Genomic DNA, 20766 nt, shown 5'->3' on the forward strand with positions numbered 1-20766 from the left:
CCCCTTTAACCCCTTTCTGACATCGGGTGTAAATGTACGCTGATGTTGGACTCCCTCCTTTTGATGTGGGCCCCGGCGCTGAGCCCACATCTTTTCTCGCACATGATAGGTCATAAACCCCGCACTTCAGTGACCGTCACGTGATCGCGGGTCACCGATGGGTTGACATGACAACCAGAGGTCTCCAGCAGACCTCTATGGTTGTCACTGCTGGATCCTATGAGTGCTGCCCAGTGGTTGGCGCTCATAGCAAGTGAGCAACTCTGCTACATGCAGGTGATCTGAGCATTGCCTGTATGTAGCAGAGCCGATCGGGTTATAGCAGCTTCTAGCCTCCCATTGAAACTATTGAAGCATGCCTGTGGAGACATTGGGTGGTCAGCGCGTACCCCGATCCGCTGGCCGAAACCACATGGATCAGGGATCATCCCACCGAACGCCGGCTCTCCCTTTAACATGGGCATAACGCTACTCAGACAACACACAGTGAGGGTAAAACAGTGTGGCAATGCTTTATTGAAGGCTTTACCACAAAACAGGCAGATAACACATAGAACAGTCACAGCAAAATACCCAACAGAGTGCACATTACAGAGTCTCACCCTTCCGATGATTCACTCCCATTGTCGCTACCCCACCTGTGGCACGCACAGAGAGGAGGTAACGACAAGTGTAGGAAGATGACAATCCATACAGTCCATACAAGGTAAAAGGCCAGTTGATCCGAGGATCACAACCTGGCTTCTCCAAACATATCCATGGTTCAGCGATGGTCAATGGAGCAGATCTGTATTCTTCCAACCGAGGCTGAAAACCCCTAGGTTGTTTCCTGTAGAATGATAGATCCGTGTCCCTCGTGATGTAAAAACTATATGAAGTATATAGTTTGAAGTCTGGGATCTGCCTATATGTGGCTAGTTTTCTGTTTTGGATAACATGATACATGAGTTTAAGTTTTTTTTGTCTAGTCTCGCTTGAATATAGATCAATATTAAATAGTCACCTGATGACGCCTTTGGTGATCACAATGAAACACGTAGAAATAAGAGGCTTGGAGAGTGAGTGTATATGTCACCTCACCCTATATACTGAGATGCGAGGTATATGTTTTTTTCTATTAGTCACCTACTGACTAACATTCAGGGGGTGAACTATGGGTATAGTTTTACATTTGGAATTAATAAAGTTTAGTTTTATCCTTTTGTCAGCAAACATGAGGAATGACAAGAGACAACCCATTTAAGAAGATTCAATTTTGGTTAAAACTATTCCAACACTATGAAAATAGAAAAAGGCTTCTCCCCTATGTGACGTTTCTGATGTTTATTAACAGCTGATTTCCAAGTAAAATATTTCCCACATTAAGAAGATGAAAAAGGCTTCTTTCATGTTTGACTGCTCTGATGTCTAACAAGAAGCGCTTTCCGGTTAAAATATTTCACACATTCTAAACAGCAAAAAGGCTTCTCCCCTGTGTGAGTTCTATGGTGAGATGGCTCAGTGGTTAGCACTGCAGCCTTGCAGCGCTGTAGTCCTGGGTTCAACTCCCACCAAGGACAACATCTGCAAGGAGTTTTTATGTTCTCCTCATGTTTACGTGGGTTTCCTCACACATTCCAAAGACTAGATAGGTAATTTACATTGTAAGCCCTATTGGGAACAGTGATGATAATGTGTGCAAACTGTAAAGGGCTGCGGTATATGTTAGCCCTATATAAAAATAAATATTATTAGTTAGATTCCATTTCTGGTTAAAATATTTCCCATATTATGAACAGCAAAAAGGCTTCTCCCCTGTGTGGGATCTCTGATGGTGATCAAGATTTATTTAACATTTAAGAGGTTTCTCCCCTCTGTGACTTATTTGGTGTGGAACAAGACTCCCTTTGTGGTTAAAACACTTTCCACATTCTGAACATGAAAAAGGCTTCTCCCCTGTGTGGGTTCTCTGGTGGATAACACAATCTGATTTATATGCAAAACGTTTCCCACATTCTAAACAGGAAAAAGGCTTCTCCCCTGTATGAGTTCTCTGGTGCCTAACACAATCTGATTTATATGCAAAACATTTCCCACATTCTGAACAGGAAAAAGGCTTCTCCCCTGTGTGAGTTCTCTGGTGGGTAACAACATTTTTTTTCAGTGCAAAACATTTCCCACATTCTGAACATGAAAAAGGCTTATCCCCTGTGTGTGTTCTCTGGTGAGTAAGAAGCACTGATTTCTGTTTAAAACATTTCCCACATTCTGAACAGGAAAAAGGCTTCTCCCCTGTGTGAGTTCTCTGGTGATTAACAATATATGATTTCTGTGTAAAACATTTCCCACATGCTGAACAGGAAAAAGGCTTCTCCCCTGTGTGAGTTCTCTTGTGGATAACAAAATGTGATTTATGTGCAAAACATTTCCCACATGCTGAACAGGAAAAAGGCTTTTCCCCTGTGTGAGTTCTCTTGTGGGTAACAAAATGTGATTTATGTGCAAAACATTTCCCACATTCTGAACAGGAAAAAGGCTTCTCCCCTGTGTGAGTTCTATTATGTTTAACCAAATATGATTTCTCGCTAAAACATTTCCCACATTCTGAACAAGAAAAAGGCTTCTCTCCTGTGTGAGTTCTATGGTGAGTAACAAAATGTGATTTCTGGTTAAAGCATTTCCCACATTCTGAACAGGAAAAAGGCTTCTCCCCTGTGTGAGTTCTTTGGTGGGTAACAAAATGTGATTTATGTGCAAAACATTTCCCACATTCTGAACAGGAAAAAGGCTTCTCCCCTGTGTGAGTTCTCTGATGCTTAACACAATCTGATTTATTGTTAAAACATTTTCCACATTCTGAACATGAAAAAGGCTTCTCGCCTGTGTGGATTCTCTGGTGCTTAACACAATCTGATTTATTGTTAAAACATTTCCCACATTCTGAACAGGAAAAAGGCTTCTCCCCTGTGTGAGTTCTCTGGTGAGTAGCAAATTCTGATTTCCAGTTAAAACATTTCCCACATTCTGAACAGGAAAAGGGCTTCTCCCTTGTGTGAGCTCTTTGGTGTCTAACAAAATATGATTTCTCATTAAAACATTTCCCACATTCTGAACATGAAAATGACTTCTTTACTTTAGGAGCAGTTTGTTTTTTATTGCCTCTTTTGTGTCTTTGATTTTCCTTAGTAGTCAGTAAAGAATCAGAAGATGGGACCTGTTTCATAGGATCAGATGACAGATCTTTGCTGTGAATGGATGATGATATATCTGGAGTAATAACAATCACTTCAGTTGTGTCTTGTAGGATCTCAAGATCATCAGATTTAAAAATTGAAGATGTCAGCTGTCCCTCTGATCTCCTGGTACAGTCATCTGCTAAGATAGAAAACAATTATTATTTATTAATAAAATATCCTTGAGTTTTATATTTTTGAACATTTCTATTTAAACTGTCCATAAAAATGGCAAGCTATGTAAAAAAACTTTAATTTTTACCAAGACAAAGACTGTTCACAGTCTAATAGAAAACCTTGTTGGATGATCAGTAGTGTGTGGTGTTCAACTGTTGGTTCATTCTGCCTCCCAAATATCAAATAAAAAGAAACCAATCAATGTTATGTAGGTGAAAATAATACTAATTCTCATCTCACAAAAAACAAGTCCCCACTCAGGTCCATCATCTGTCAGTGGAAAAACAGAGGTTCCCGCACTATTAGTGGCTCAAATGCTGTTGAAAAGCAACAAGGTTTCTATAAACCAATCCAGCAAAATCCGCTCTCACTTCGGAGTCTTGCAGTGTGCGCAAACAACATTTAGGATCCCTGTATTCAGCAATATTATAGTGAGAAGAATCCACTTAATTTGCGGTGTGTGTCTCCTGGAGCACAATCTGGGCACTATGTGCTGGGTAATAACATGGCAAATGTGTAATTTTCACTCTCCAACATCCACTGTGTGTTAATTTCTGGAAAGTGGCTGTGGAGTCACAATATTCACTCCTCCTACACACGTGGTTAAAATTGATGTTACCCTTCATTTGATGACAGAAAAACCCACAATGGTGACAGAAATAACTTGAATCTGACAAAAGTAACAATAAATAAAAAATCTATGAAAATTAATAAATGAAAGTCAGACATTGCTTTCAACCAGGCTTCCACACATGAAATAGGCCTGGACAGAAATGATGGTACCCTGAAAATAATGTGACAAAAGGGACATGTTAAATCGCGATGTGTCCACTAATACAGCGCTGTTCTCCTCTGGTTCACTCCTCTGTGCTCAGCTTGCGGCTTGTGTATTTGTTTCCTGCTGTGACCGTGGCCCGTTTACTGACTACTCTTGTGTCTTCTGATTCTGTATTCTGTCCTTCTGGTTCTGACCCAGCTACCTGACTATTCTTCTTGCCATCTAACTCCACAGAATAGCAGGTAACACCATGGTCCAAGCCTAGGGGTCCCAGTGTAAGTCCAGATCCATGTAAGGGTGTTATAGGGCGATGAGCAAGGCAATCCTTGGGATATGGAAAGCAGAGAAGATAGAGCCAAGCATGTTCATGGTGGACATCTTTTGAGCTGCCAGGTGACCATGAACAGTGCTCCCAATACATTGTGTCTGCAAACTATTCCAGCTAGATCTGCATTCAAAACGCTAAATGGCGCTCCTTCCCTTCTGAACACTGCCATGTGCCCAGACAGTAGTGTACAATTGTATGTAGGGTATAGTGCGAAGCTGGAAAATAATTTGTAAGATCCATTTGTTTCCTATTATCCTTCGTGAATAATTTATCACCACATAAAGTGACACACGTCAGATATTAATAATGGGGCCAGATTAAGAACACAAAACTGGCTGCAGGAAGAGGTTAAATCAGAGGATTTTGGACACTACTGTAGTCAAACACTGTGACTATAGACAATAACATCTACTGAAATGATCAAACTCCACAGTCTCCATCAGTAATAAATGAGCAGCTAGTGGTGAAACCTCTCTGGGGTAATTAGAGTATGGGGCTCGGTGACGTCACAATCTAAACTATCGTAAGATCCAATATTTTCTGTCAGATGAGATTCATGAAGAAATATTACACATTTATAGAGAACTGTGTATAATAGTGCAGAGCTGAGATGTCTTAAAGGGAACCTGTCAGCAGGATTGTGCTCAGTAACCTACAGACACTGTCAGGTCAGCGCCGTTATACTGATTACAGTGATACCTGGTGATGAAATCCGTCTTGTGGTTGTTGTGTAATCTGTATTTGTAGTTTTCAGTTAATGAGATTCTCGTGCTCTGGGGCGGGGCTGTGGGTGGGGCTGTGGGCGGGGCTTTATGTGGTGCTCTGATTCCATATTCATCTGTATTGGCTTATGACAGGTTGCTGACTTCTCACTGACCTGCCCCCATTATTACATAATGCATATAATAGCATTGATATTATTGTTGATAATGCCTATAATATTGTGGCTATTGTGAGGCTTAGAAAAAAATTACATCCAGCAAAATGTCACCGTCGATGGCGGCGCCTGCACAGTAGCATCTATAAGTAAGAGATAAAGGCTACTGGACAGGGGCCGCTGGTGACATTTTGCTGGATGTAATTTTTTTTCTAACCTCACAATAGCCACAATATTATATGCCCCCCCGAGGAAGCGGTATTTTCACCGCGAAACACGTGTTGGGGTGCACAGATCAGCGCTCTCTTTGCACCAGGACATGATGGGTATGTCCATACAATGATATTTCTCTTCCCCTTCGTTTGGGCATCTGTGCAATAGATATAATACACAGTGCTGGTCGTTTTCTGCCTGGATTGTACTGCACTCGCTACTGCGGGGACACTGGTGCGGTGGTGATGTCTTACTGCCCCCCTTATGATATGCTGCATTTTCAGATTATATTGCCCACAGCGAATTAGATATCAGTGGGGGTCATACTCATTGCCACAGCACTAGAGATTCATACTGCCAGGGTCTAGTGCCATAGACTTCTGTGGATTAACTCTTTTCAGTGCAGACTCCCCAGCACTTTTTACCTGCACTAATCCATTTCCCTTACAAAGGGCCTGAGTGCTTTTCACATGATAACAAATTTATTTGTTGCTGATTTGTCTGTCTCAGTGGGCTCCGGGCCTTCATTTATTGCCTTCTTATTATACTATCATGATTGTTCGGTTACTCTATATGTGCCTGTTTTTTGTCAATAAAAGTTTGCACTGCTTTAGATCTGGACTCCAGCATTCTCTTGTTTCTTTCCAATTTAGTGGGAGTCATCTCTGCTGATTGAGACTACATGAGGCACAATTCTTGTACTTACAGTAATGGACTAAAAATGCTTCTTTGGAGAATTTTCTTTATATCAATCATAAAAGGGAAGTTTGGCCAGAAAGACTGGACCTGGTCTTGTAGGGACCATGAGACATTCAGCAGCACAGAAGGGAGAGAAGATTCATCCGATAAGATCTCAGGGATCTAGGAAGCCAACAGCATCATTACCCTCCGCTTTCTCTTACAGGCCCAGCATAATACCTTTCTTCAAGTGATTTTCTATATTCTCAGCACATTCTACGTACGCTGTCATTTGGCTTTATAGTTACAGATCTGGGCAGGTAACGGTCAGCATCTTCTAATACCAAGTGGAACCTCCACGTTGTAAGTTCAATAGAAAAGGGCTTTCAATGCCCAAAGTAAGCTAGTAACATAGTTTTGAAGGCTGAAGGAAGACCTTATGTCCATCTAGTTCAGCCTATTTTTAGTGCAGCTGTTCTGCATTGTTGATCCTGGGGAAGGCAAAAACCCCACAGAGTAGAAGCCAATTTTCTCCATAGGGAAAAAAAATTCCTTCCCCTAAGCTGGGTCAACCATCTACCTATAATATTCTGTTATTCGTAACCTTCTATACTGTTACTCACAAGAAAAGCATCCATTCCTTTCTTACATCCATTCAGTGAGTTGGCCATCACCACTTCCTCAGGAAGAGAATTCCAGAGCCTCACTGCTCTTACCGTGAAGAACCCTCTTCTGTGCTGGTGCAGAAATTGTCTTTCCTCCAAACGAACAGAATGCCCCCTTGCTCTTGTCACAGTCCTTGGTACAAACAGTTCATTGGAGAGATCTCTGTATTGCCCTCTGATATACTTGTACATATGTATTAGGTCTCGCCTAAGTCTTCTCTTTTCTAGAGTAAATATGTGGCGCCCCTGAGGGTTCAGTCGCCACAGAGGTACTGCACCTCCTCCTGAGGTGTGGTACCCCACCATCCAGGTAAGGTGGAGACACCTGACCACACTCCAACACCTGCATCCCACACAACATAGTAGTGTAGCAAAGCACCTTTGGTGGCTCCCTGCTTGGAACACGAAGAGTGCTGGGAGGTGGGTGGAGTTTATGCTGCACCAAAGAGCAGGGAAGATAGGATTCAGGAGCAGTTGGTGAGAGGAGATCCCCTGAGTGGCATGGATTGAAGGAAGTGCTGCAGCAGACCTCAGTGACCTGGGTCTGCTGGCACAGGAAAGAGATATTCAGAAAGCCTAATTCTCCATAAGAAAGATTGTTTTGTATGGAGCGTAAGGAGAAGAGAACTAAGGACTAGGGTTAGAGCAGAGCCCTTCCTCAAGTTCTAAGCGCAAGGCCGGGGTAAGGTCCCCGAGGTTGTATGAATACTAATGGTCCTGCAGCAGACACCGGAGGAATAGAAGTTGTCACCACTTTATTCCCACACAAGACTTGGGGGCACAACAGCAACTTGAGTGAGCTGGGACTTAGTAGCAAGGAGTCCCCGAAGCAGGCTACAGCTGTCTGCCGTACAAGTTGAGTTCAAAGAACATCTAAAAGGAGGAACTCCAGTGTAACTCAGTACTGTGAGTACTTCAAATAGGTGCTAGAAGGGCGACGTTCAGGAAAGGCATATGTTGGCGGAGTGTTGGAACGGAGTGCTTCATCTTGCCTGGAAGTTGGCTGAGCTCCTGACCTGGAGGAAATGGCACGGATGCGGGCACCTGTACGCACAACAGACTGTGAATAAAGCTTTGGAACTACATGCCCTGGTGTCCTCCGCTTATTACTGCGCAAACAAACTCAGCACTGCTACATCTCTGTGCTTAACACTGCACCATCTACGTCTCTTCCCTATCTCTTCATCTACTGTGCCCTGGGACTACAGCCCTACCTGTGGAGGGCCACAACATCATTGCTGCACCACACCATCTGTCCCAGAGGATCTGTCTGCAGCGTCGGCTTAACATCTCCATTGCTGAGCACCACAGGTGGCGTCACGAATCATCCACTCATAAACTTTAAACATTATCCGAACGCACTTGCAATCTTCCTTTTACAATGGACGCCCAGGGCCATGGACCGGGTCACAGCTGCCGTGACAACTCCCATTGAGATCAACGGGCCCGGTACCGAGTACCCTACGGCCCTGCCCTGCCAACAACAGGGGGCGATCCAAACAGACCTAATTTTGATAACCTTTCTGGGTATTGTAGTGAACCAACTCCATTTATCATTTTAGTAGCCCGCCTTTGAACCCTTTCAAGTTCAGTAATGTCTTTCTTGAGCACCGGCATCCAAAATTGCACACAATACTCCAAGTGTGGTCTGACGAGTGATTTGTACAGAGGGAGAATTACGTTTTCATCTCGTGTCCCCAGACCTCTTCTTTTTTTTTTTTTAATCAGATAGTTTTTATTAAAAGTTTTAGAAATGACAGGCATGTACAACTTACAACATGTTGTCAAACATTCCCTTCCCCCTTAACACCCCCCTCCCTTTGTCCGATGGCATATATACTGGTGCATAGCGAATAAACCCAATTCCATCATACAACCATATCATAGGAGAGATGACGATTAGCAACCGACAGGAGACCACCTCCAGGGCCCACCCATTAATCTAGGAGATTTGAGGCAGCCAGGCCGGGAACCTTCAACCATCCCTCCCAAATTTTCCCAAAAATATGCGGCACACCCCTCCTGAGGTACACAAATTTTTCCCTATATAATATTTGGTTCAACCTATTAATGTATTCTTTTCTTGAGGGGATTTTGGCAGAAATCCAGTGATAAGCTATCAGCTTTCGGGCCACAAATAGCATTCTGGCCACAGCAATTTTAAGGTATTGATCCCCTCCCACCTCATCAACATAGCCCAAAACACAAACCGTGGGGTCCCTGGGAATATCCTGTCCCGTGACCAAGTGTATAAGGCTGAGGACCACGATCCAGAATATTTGCAGGCAAGAGCATGTCCACATCGTATGTAAAATGTCCGCATTATCCATCGTGCACCTGGGGCACCTCGAATCCAACCATAACCCTCTACTGAACAACCATTCGGGAGACCTGTATGTCCTATAGAGGATATATAGCTGAGACAGGCGGCCAGGCTCATTAAGAGATAATCTGGGAATCATCTGTAGAATCGAGTCCCACTGTTCCGCTGATATCGTACCCAGCTGTTGTTCCCACTTTGTCAGTGCACCAATAGGATGCCTTGACAGGACCTGTCCAAGTAAGCCACCATACACCATCGAAATCAGTCCCCTGGTGGACCCCTGCATACCAAGCCTATGGAAGATGACGTCACGGTGTACGGTTAGGTCAACTTTTTTGCTCTGCACCATATACGCGTGACGCAGCTGCAAATATTGATAAAACATAGAGCGTTGGAGGGGAAATTCCCGTCCCAATTGCTCAAAAGTTTTAAAGACCCCTCCCTCCACCAGCTGCGACACCCACCATATGCCAATCCGCCTCCAGTGAGCAAAGCCTCTGAGCGTTTTCATGCATGGCAAATGCTGATTGTCCCATATGGGGGAGTACTTTGTAAGACCGCGTATTCCTCTCAGCTGCCTCAGCTTATCCCATACCCTAACCATTAGAAGCACCGTAGGGAACCTGAGTGCAAGGGATCGAAATCTACCCGACTCCAGACTCGACACCAGTGATCCCCGCCCCACTAGAAATTGAAGGATCTTCTGACCTCCCACCAGATCCACCAACTCGCCCTCCATTCCTCCCGCTACATGCTGGCATTGGGAAGACAGAAAATAAAGCCATGGGTTGGGCAACGCAAGTCCCCCCTCTTCTTTAGGTTTTTGCAAGTGTTCAAGTTTAATTCTCGCGCCTTGTTTCAGCCAGATGAGCTCTCTAAAAATCATATTAATTTTATGAAACCTGTTCTGGGGAAGCCAGACAGGGGAGTTATGAAGGACATATAATAGTTGCGGCATAACTACCATCTTCAAAAGATTCACTCTTCCCACAACAGAGAGGTGTAACTTTGCCCAGGCCTTAACCTTCTGTTTGATCCTGTCCAACAGCGGAACAAGATTTAGGCTCTCATAGTCTGTCAGCTTATTGGATATTCTTATGCCCAAATATTGGAGGGACGTTGCAACCGGCACACCTACCACACTGCAGGAGCATGAGTCCAGTGGGAGGAGCGCAGACTTCTCCCAGTTAATAACCAGACCCGAGACCTCCCCAAACGCCCCAAGAAGTGTCATCGTGTTTTGTAATGATCTGTCCGCGTCCGCTAAAAATAACAACAGGTCATCCGCATATAATGCTACCTTCTCCTCATGCTCCCCATACCGGAATCCCTCTATGCCAGCATCCGATCTTATCCTCGAGGCCAATGGCTCCACCGCGAGAGCAAACAGCAGCGGGGATAAAGGGCATCCCTGCCTTGTTCCTCTATGAAGTGAAAAAGGGTCAGACAACTGACCATTAGCCCTCAGCCGAGCACTCGGCTCCGAGTACAAGAGCTTGACCCAGCCAATAAAGCCCGGGCCAAAGCCCATACAGTGAAGCGTCGCCCATAAATAGTCCCACTCCACACTATCAAATGCCTTAGCGGCGTCTAGGGACAGAACCACCCTCTTCCCGGCATTATCAGCCCTCACCTGCATATTCAGGTATAATCTCCTAATATTCATAGCCGTCGATTTGTTGGGCATAAACCCCGTCTGATCGGGGTGTATCAACACAGCTACTACTTTTGAGAGTCGAATGGCCAGGACCTTCGTTAAAAGTTTAATGTCTAGCGTCAAGAGGGAGATGGGCCTATACGACGCGGGCAGAGTTGGATCCTTATCCTTCTTCAACAGCACGGCAATGACAGCTTCTCGCATAGACGGTGGGAGAACACCCCGTTCCAAACTATCATTAAACACTGTCAATAGAGCAGGGAGCAACACCGTTCTATACCGTTTGTACACCTCAGCTGGCAACCCATCTACCCCAGGTGCCTTACCATTGGACATGGTTCCCAGAGCCTCCTCCAATTTGTCCAGACTTAGAGGTCTATCTAGAAAGTGTCTGTCCTCAGGAGTCAGCCTTGGGAGATTGGCAGCCTCCAAAAAGGCAACAACATCCTCTGTCGGGGCTCTAGCATGTGAGGAATATAAGTCAGCATAAAAAGTCTCCAGAATTTTTAAAATCCCCGGTGCGTCAGTGAGTAGTCGCCCATTCACATCCTGAAGACCCGCTATAGTCGCAGACCCTCTCTGTGCCGATGTCACGACAGAAAGCAAATGCCCCACACTTTCCGCACTCTCAAAATATTGAGTAGACTGAAACAGCCGTTTTTGCGCCGCCGCCTCTAATGTCTGTTTGGTCACCTTTGACTGCGCCTCCCCCAACCGCTTCCGAGTGGCAGGTGTGCTCTGTGTTGCAAGGGCCCTTTCCGCATCTTCCAGTTCCTTGAATACAAGTTGTGATTTTGCCCTGGAGGCGGTCTTTATTTTAGAAATCTCTCGTATGTACATTCCCCTTAAGTACGCCTTTAAGGCCTCCCAGACGATCCCACTAGAAGTCGAGCCTCTATTAAAACTAAGATATTCCTGCAACTCAGGGATAAAGCCGTTATTCTTATCGATTAGCTGCAGCCAAAACGGGTTGAGGCGCCAGAGAGGTCTATCACTGCTCCTGTTCCTGCCCCCCCCAAGCATGACTGAAACAGGCGAATGATCAGATACCGTTCGCGCCAGATATTTAACCTCTAAAGTTTTTCCCAGCATAAGATCATCACCCAGGGCCAGATCGATGCGAGACAGGGAGGAGTGAGTAGAGGAGAAGCACGAGAATTGACGGACACCAGGGTTACGGCATCTCCACAAGTCGGTCAAAGCTATCTCCCGCACTAGCACCCCAAATGGCGTAAGATTACCTCCCAGCCTCAAAGGTTCATGGCTACCCCTGTCCCAGTGTGAATCCAGAATATTATTAAAATCTCCCACCACCATATGCGGAACCCCCGGAAAATCTCTCAGAATGGCAAGAACTTCATAGATAACTCTACTGCTATATGGCGGAGGTATATATATAGATATCAACACCAGTGAGGTAGAAAAGATTGTACAAGATAGAAGAACAAATTGCCCCTCTGTGTCCACCACCACCCGGTGACACTTAAATTGAGTCCTGGAGTGAATCAATATACTAACCCCCCTAGAGTATTGGGAATGAGTAGAGTGAAAGCCCGCCTGTACCCATCTCTTATCCAGGATTCCCAGCGTCTCCTGTGTGAGATGCGTCTCCTGCAAACAAACAACCACCGGCTTCTGGTCCGTTATGAAGGAGAATATGGCCTGTCGTTTTACCGGCGACTTTAACCCCCTGATATTCCAACTAAGTATCTTAAAGTCAGCCATTATCGTACCATAGCATATTGCCTACCATCTCCCCCCCGGCCGTACCATAGCCAATATTGAAATGTACAAGTATGCCAAAGGACATTTTGAACCTAATCCCTCCCCCCTCCCCCCAAAGAACACCCTCCAACAATTCCTTGGGCTGAACCAAGGGTGCAACAAGTAAGGGTGCTGTCGAACCCTTCCACCCCATTCAGCAGGCGCTTCAGTTCCTTTTCACTACCCGCATTTGACAGGATATAACCCCACAGCACTTTGCATTTTTCCTTATCCGTATTCAGACCAAGGCCCCATAAGGACCACAAATTCTTAAAAAACAGCATATAACAGAGTAATATAAGAATAAACAAAAATATAACTTCTTAGGCAGTCCATTGCCTCAGGACCGCAGACTTCAACCGCAAGGCTCCATAATAACTGAGCGAGCCAAGATACCATCAGCCACATTCCTGCTCCTTCCCCTCCTTCCTCAACTGTCACTCGTTAAGGTCCAACCAGTCCACGGCTTCCCTGGGGTCCAGAAAAAAGTGGGTTTTATTCCAGGCCTCAACACGCAGTTTAGCCGGGAAAAACATGGAGTACTTGACGCCACAGGCTCTCAGACGCTTCTTGATGTCTGTGAACTTCGCTCTCATCTTCTGAACTTCCGGCGAAAAGTCCGGGTAAAAGGAGACTCTGGATCCTTCTATTGTAAGGTCAGGGTGTTCTCTTGAGTATCTAAGGATAACGTCTCTATCTCTATAATGGAGGATTTTAGCCAGCACAGGTCTTGGTGGATGACCGGGGGGGCCCGAGTCGGGACTCTGTGTGCTCTTTCCACTGCATATAGGTGTGTTAGATTGTCCTCACCTACTTTTTCCTTAAGCCATGTTTCAATGAAGGCAGTAGGATTCTTTCCCTCACAGCGCTCTGGCATGCCCACAATACGAACATTATTCCTTCTGGATCTATTTTCAAGGTTGTCAGTTTTAGCCCAGACAGCTGCCATGTCCTTCTTGAGCTCTGTACAATGCTGTCCTGAGTCAGAGGCCGAATTCTCCACAGCACCCATACGTTTTTCCAGCTGGCTTGTTCTGTCTCTAACACTGTGCAGTTCATGTCGCACAGTCTGCATGGACTCCTGCAGAAAGCCCAGTTGTGTCAGGACATGTGAGATCACAGTCCCACAGTGCACCACTGCCAGCATTACATCTTTGTTGGTGGGCTCGTCTGGAACTTGTAGTTGCAAGGCTGTGAGGTGCTGTTTATTTCTTTCCACCAGATCACTCCAGCTAGGCTCAGCTCCCTTCCCCCCCTGCACTCTGGCATGGGTAGCCTCCTCCTCCTCCCCCATTCCCGGGCTCATGTCCTCTGCCACAGTCTCCTGGTCCATATCAGAATCCTGGAGAGACTCCTGCTCTGCCTCGGCCGTGCGGGCAAAGCGCTGCAGCCTGACCGCCACTGCCCTGTTCCTAGCTGCGCTGTCTTCTGCGGCCTCCTCTAAGGCACGCGCTGCGGCGGCGGCGCCATCTTGGCTCCCCGCTCCGGCCTCTCCTGCCACCCTTCTCTGACCTCTTTTCCCCATATCCTGGGGTGAAGCAGCGATATCCGGTGCCCCGCGGTGTCTACCGTCTCCGGTGCAGCCTCCAGGGGTTATACTAGCCGTGCTGTGGGGACAGAACGGCTGAATTAAGCAGGTATATGCGGGAGCTCAGCGGGCACACGTCTTCCTCACATGCCGCTCAGGCCACGCCCCCCCCAGACCTCTTCTAATGCATCCCATGACCCTATTTTTTCCATGTCTGATTTCCCCAGCAGTTTCCCATTTAGTAAGTAATTGTAGCATCTGTTTCTCCTTTCCATGTGCATAACCTTACACTTATCTGTGTTAAACCTCATTTGCCATTTTTCAGCCCGATTCTCCAATTTACTCAAATCTGTCTGTAGTTGCAAACTGTCCTCCTTTGTGTTAACTACCTTACATAGTTTTGCATCATCTGCAAATACTGATATTTTACCGTGTAAGCCATCCACTAGATCATTAATAAATATATTAAATAGTAGGGGGCCCAATACAGACCCCTATGGTACCCCACTAGTGACCCTGGCCCAATCTGAGTATGCCCCATTAATAACCACTCTTTGTTTTCTATCACTAAGCCAGCAACCTACCCATCTACACACATTTTCCCCTAGCCCAAGATTTCTCATCTTACTTACCAATCTTTTATGTGGGACAGTGTCAAATGCTTTAGAGAAGTCAAGATAAATGACATCCAATGATTCTGCTTGGTCCATTTGAGAGCTTACATCCTCATAGAAGCTGATCAGGTTAGTCTGACAGGAGCGATCCTTCATAAATCCATGTTGATATGGAGTTAAACATTTATTAACATTGAGATATTCCATAATGGTATCCCTTAGAAACCCTTCAAAAATTTTACCCACAACAGATGTTAAGCTTACCAGCCTATAGTTTTCAGGTTCCCTTTTACACCCCTTTTTGAATATTGGTACCACATTTGCTTGCCGCCAATCAAAAGGAACAGACCCTGTTTCTATAGAGTCTTTAAATATAAGGAATAGAGGCCTGTCTATCACATTACTTAACTCCCTTAATCCCCGAGGGTGAATGCCATCAGGGCCTGGTGATTTGACAATTTTAATCTTACTAAGGCGGTTCTGCACTTCTTCCTGGGTTAGGCAGGTAATACTTTCTGGGGAGTTTACATTATCACTCTGCATTTCCTCTGGCAAATCCTTTTCCTGTGTGAACACTGTTGAGAAAAATGTATTTAAAACATTTGCTTTTCCCATATCGCTCTCTATGATTTCACCCTCATTGTTCTTTAAAGGGCCGACACCATCAATTTTAATCATTTTACTGTCTATATAATTAAAGAATAGTTTGGGGTTTGTTTTACTTTCCTTAGCAATGAGTCTCTCAGTTTCCACTTTTGCTAAATGTATTTGTTTTTTACACATTTTATTTTTTTCTCTATAACTTTTTAATGCTTCTTCATGGCCTTCTTGTTTTAGCTTCCTAAATGCCTTGTTCTTGTTATTTATTGCCCTTTTAACATCCTTATTTAGCCACATTGGTGTTCTCCTGTTCCTAGCCCTTTTATTTCTGTACGGTATGGCTAGCTCGCAGTGGGTGTGTAAAACTGATTTAAATATTTCCCATTTATTTTCTGTGCTCCTATTTTTGAGGACATTGTCCCAATCAATTCGGCGAAGGTCCTATCTAAGCTCATCAAACTTTGCTTTCCTGAAATCCAGCGTTTTTGTAACCCCCTTCCAGGGCACCTTACTGAAGGACAAGTGGAATTGTATTATATTGTGCTCACTGTTCCCTAGGTGCCCATTGTGATGTACAATGTCTACAAGATATGATGTTTTCGGTTGGAACTTTCCAGAAAAATCCGGCATTCTATGACATTGAAAACTGCCAGCCTGGCAGTGGGGCTGCAGCCCCCTCTCTTCCCCTTCTGAGTTACATGGTACACTGTAGTAGTTTCCCTTCCCCCCAAGTGCTATAAACCAGGACACTTCCTGTCACACCATTTGGCTTCTCTCAGCCTCAACTGAAAGAAAAAAAAAGTTCGGGAAAAGGGTCTTTGTCTGAAATCAAGGTTAGAAGTAAACCTTTAAGAGCCTGCCCTGCGAAAACCGTACAAAGTAGAGATATGAAAATCATCTTTTGGTAATCTGAGCGGTCCCAGCTCTGCTACAGTGTCACTTCCGCAGTTCTAACATGTCCAGACCCTGAGATATGATTTGCTCCCAAATGGACGGTCATATCGCATAGATGTTTGATGTTTTCTTGATGGGCTCATTACGCTGGGAAACATGATACCACTGATGAGTCCATACCAGCTTCTCCCATAAAGTTATAGCTAATCTAAGTTTTGTAGCCAAATTATAACTTGGATGAGAGAGGTGGGATTAACCCAGAATGCACCTCTCCGTGATGTCACATCGCAGAGTCTATAAGGCATTCCCTTGGCAAAACCAGCAGAGGAGGGCTCCAATCCTCGTGCTGACAAGAACTCCAGATGAGTGGAGATGTGTGGCTCCGCCTTCTTTCTCCGCCGCATGGTTTTGCCTAAAGAGCCATGAACAACCGTGAGTGTACTTTCTATGTTCATCCATCTTTTATTTTATATTTGTAACTGTACATAATTAATGTCTCAACTTTATAGCAACTTATCTGTAATCACTGTCCTCTTTCGGAAAATAAATGATTTGATATTTAGTCTGCCTCCATGCTCTAAGAATCGAACTATACGCCTTTGATAGATAATCGCTACTAATTCAAGGGGTTTGCCACGGACCCTCTTAATTTAACACTGTGAATTAAGTAACTGTGACTGGTGGCAGCACGTTGTGTATGGCTATTGCGGCTTGCTGGCAGTACAGAAGGGTCTTATATTGCTGAATGAGGGGCTGCGGCCACAGCATTGATAATTCCCTTACTGCAGAAGCCTAATTGCCGGTTCACAACAGGCAGCCCGTCCGGCGACCAATTATCCTAGGTGCAGTTCCCTGACTGACCTGAGGGTAAGGGGGGCGCCGGAGAGCTGCGAGTTCCGAATTGGAACTGAGGAAGTGGGATGTACATAAATCCCCGCAGTACTTAGAAGATTGATAGCAGTGGTGGGGCACCCAAAATACTCCCCTGCGGCAAATTGTAGAGCGAGATTAGCTTGCTGGATATTTTTGGTCACATGGTGCCAGTGGTGGGATAACTAAGATAAGCCCCCCCACTGTGCCTGTGATAGCCGTGTGCCGGCAGTGTGTCTCGTCCCTCCGTCCGCTGATACACCCGTGTCAGTGGTGGGACTGTGACATAGTGGTGACACAGGGTCCGCTGTCCGTCGCGTTTTGGTGGCAGCGGGACCCCCGTCAGTCGCCGTATCGGACGAGCAGCAGTGGGCTGTTCGTCACATATTGGTGGCAGCGGTGGGATAAGTACCGCTGTTCATCACATATTGGTGGCAGAGCGGTGGGATAATCCTAGAGCATTAGTGATTTGGTTTGAGCAATCATTCCTCTCACTAAAAACCTACATGGTTCCTGCGGGAATCCTGCATCATAGGTTTTGGAGAACAGACTCAGTGGTTACTAGTCCTGAGACATTAGTGTGTACTTGCAAGTATCCCCTCCCGTTTCTTCGTTTTTCTTTTCTATCTTTTATTTGGCAACCATGGCGCAGATGAGAGTGGAGTGGTATCAGCAGCAGAAAAAGGACACACTTACTGGGTTATGCACGTACTGAGGCATAGACGCCGCAGGCGGAACCAAAGATCAAATGATCGCGGGTCTAGTGCAGCTGGACAACGACCAGAATCCAGCGGGCGCAGACGTTGGCCCAAGTGGCAATGGGGCTGCAGCAGAGGCTCCACTCATGAGCGCTGGCCCCACATTCAATCAGAGCATGCTGGACCCCTACCTGCAAGAGGCCTTGGACGCACTCCCTGCCGAAGACAGTGAGGCACGGGGGAGGCTGATCCAGCAATATCGGCAGGAGGCCCAAGCCGAGCGCCAGGCCCAGGCTGAGAGAGCCGAGCGAGAGGCGGAGAGAGCTGAGCGCCAAGCTGAGGCTCAGAGAGCCCATGAGCTGGAGATGCTCCGACAAGGGGGGCATACCCCCACAGGCCGAAGCGGTGAGCCCAGCAGCGTCCAGACTCCTAAACCCCGGCCAGAGAATTTTCCCGTGATGGAAAAGGACGGGGACTTGGACACGTTTCTGCGAGCCTTTGAGAAAGCCTGCAGACAGTACCGACTGCCCGAAGACCAATGGGCCAGGTACTTGACCCCAGGGCTAAAAGGCAAAGCTCTGGAGGCATTTGCTTCTCTTCCGCAAGCGCATGATGATGACTATCGCGCCATAAAGGAGGCGCTGATCGCCAAATATCGGCTGACACCTGAGGTATACCGAAAGAAGTTCCGACACCTCCAACGTGGCCCACATGATAGCTACAGTGATGTAGTGCAAGGACTCAGGACCCACTTTGACCAGTGGATCCATGGACTGTCGGTTGAATCCTTTGAGCAGCTACGGGACCTGATGATCAAAGACCAGTTCCTGCATCTCTGCCCAACAGTGGGCTGTTCGTCACATATTGGTGGCAGCGGTGGGATAACTACCGCTGTTCATCACATCCATCAACTCGTATTTCTGTTATTCTATCTGGCCTGTTGCTTAAAATTAAGTCCAGAAGGGCCGTCCCTCTAGTTGAGCCCTGCACAAGTGGTGACAGATAATTATCCTTGGACACTGACAGAAATTGGTTTCCTTTCTGAGATACGCAGGTTTCAGTTTCCCAGTCTATGTCATTTGAACAGTTTTGGATGGCGGAGAATGTTGTGGTCTAGAGGCAAAATGGTGATCATGGTAATACGACCGGATTACACCACCGATAAAGCAGCCACAGACGGTGACTGAGAGGAATCTGTGGCTTCTCTGCATTCAGTGGTTACTACTCACCTGGGTAGTCATATGTGGGAATTTCCTCTTTACACCACTCATCATCTCTCACATATGTCTCTGCAGTATTAATATGGGTCAGATCTTCACCCTGAAACAAATATTGTAAAAGTCACCGACAGATGGAGAAGTCCCATCTATGATCAGCTCTAATCCTGCCATCTCCACCGTTCTCATTACACAAGTATAAAACATATAATACTGGTGGATAAAACAAGACTGAGCACAAGACCTTCACAGCCGTCTACACATCATAGGGGAGATCTCCTGACACCTTCTCTCCATCTACCTGATGATCCTGAGGAGCACTGGGATCTTCTTGCTTACAGTCCTGTGGAAGAAGAGGACGGGGACATCTTTCTGGTGTTGTCCTCTTACTGGATAGATCTGGAGGAAACACATACAGGGACTGAATTCATTCTCTACATACAGATAATCATAGGCCATGTGTATTTAGTCCTGTCTATTACCTGGAGATGTGAGGGGCTGGGGAACCTCCATTATGACATTCTTGTACAGATCTCTGTGTCCTTCTAAATACTCCCACTCCTCCATGGAGAAATAGACAGCGACATCCTGACACCTTATAGGAACCTGACACATACAATGATATCGTCATCCCACCCGATCCCTTCATAGTGTTACTGTGTAATGTCCCAGCATTCCCAGCAGTGTCACCTCTCCAGTCAGCAGCTCAATCATCTTGTAGAGGAGTTCTAGGATCTTCTGGTCATTGATGTCCTCATGGGTCAGGGGGTGAGGTGGAGGCCCCGTGATTGGGCTCAGGGGTCTTCCCCATCCCTCAGACACAGGGTCCTGACAGCGGTCACTAGAGGTCTTCTTCACCACTGTGTAATCCTGGTTATGGAGAGACACATTAATAAATCTCACTACAGACATTTCCAGAGTCCTCACCTCTCCAGTTCTGTCCATCTGTTATTCCCATAGATAAGAATGATGGAATGTGACGTCATCAGAATCTCTCACCTCTCCAGTGAGACGGAAGAGGATCTCTAGGGTGAGGTGTAACATCCTCTCCGCCATCTTGACTCTGTCCATATCCATCCTTAATGGGTAAATCAGGAAAATTTTCTTTTGTAGAAGATCTTCACTGAGAGGATCCGATATTGTAGAGACCTGAATGAGAAGAAGATGATCCGATGTAACATCATAAGAATCCTGTGTAATAATACAATTACTGGAGATAATAAGGGAAACATATGAGGAGATTTATTATTTTACAGGGTTTAGTTTTCTTCCCTGACATCTACTAATAAAACCTATATATTTAGGCCACAGACAACAAGCAGTTTCCTCCTCGGAGTCGGCAGCTGAACACGTTCCTCATAGACTCATCTTCCATAACGCTAATTCTCGTCTCATTACCGACACTGGAATCGGCATTAGCAATACTGCAGGAGATATTCATTACACGCGACATGAGAAATAACTCCTTCATGGTGAGGACGACATCTTCATCTTCTACTGCGGCTCTAGAAATAGATTTGGCCAGAGTCGGTCACTGCCTCCATCCCCACCGGCCGTCTATATGAAGGTTTCCCGTCTTCCCCGCACTGGAATCTTCTATCACGTTAGATCTCCGCTCTGAGTCACACACAGAAGTTTGAGGCTTTTAGAAAAGATTTTTAGTTTCCACAATC

General features: G+C 45.7%; 1 protein-coding gene across 1 annotated transcript in view; it reads right to left on the reverse strand.

The window, feature by feature from the left end:
• Positions 1-487: 487 nt before the first annotated feature.
• LOC141047187 (uncharacterized) overlaps positions 488-20766 on the reverse strand; it is a 34709-nt gene continuing 14430 nt past the window's right edge. The window contains exons 2-3 of the mRNA XM_073542143.1: positions 19106-19196; positions 488-3354 (exon numbers count right to left, since the gene is read on the reverse strand). Of these exons, the coding sequence (XP_073398244.1) occupies positions 1829-3354; positions 19106-19196 (1617 nt within the window). The 3' untranslated portion in view covers positions 488-1828. The remainder of the gene's footprint in view (positions 3355-19105; positions 19197-20766) is intronic.

Source organism: Dendrobates tinctorius, unplaced genomic scaffold, assembly GCF_039654945.1.
Source record: "Dendrobates tinctorius isolate UK_male_01 unplaced genomic scaffold, ASM3965494v1 ptg000126l, whole genome shotgun sequence".
Lineage (NCBI taxonomy): Eukaryota > Metazoa > Chordata > Amphibia > Anura > Dendrobatidae > Dendrobates > Dendrobates tinctorius.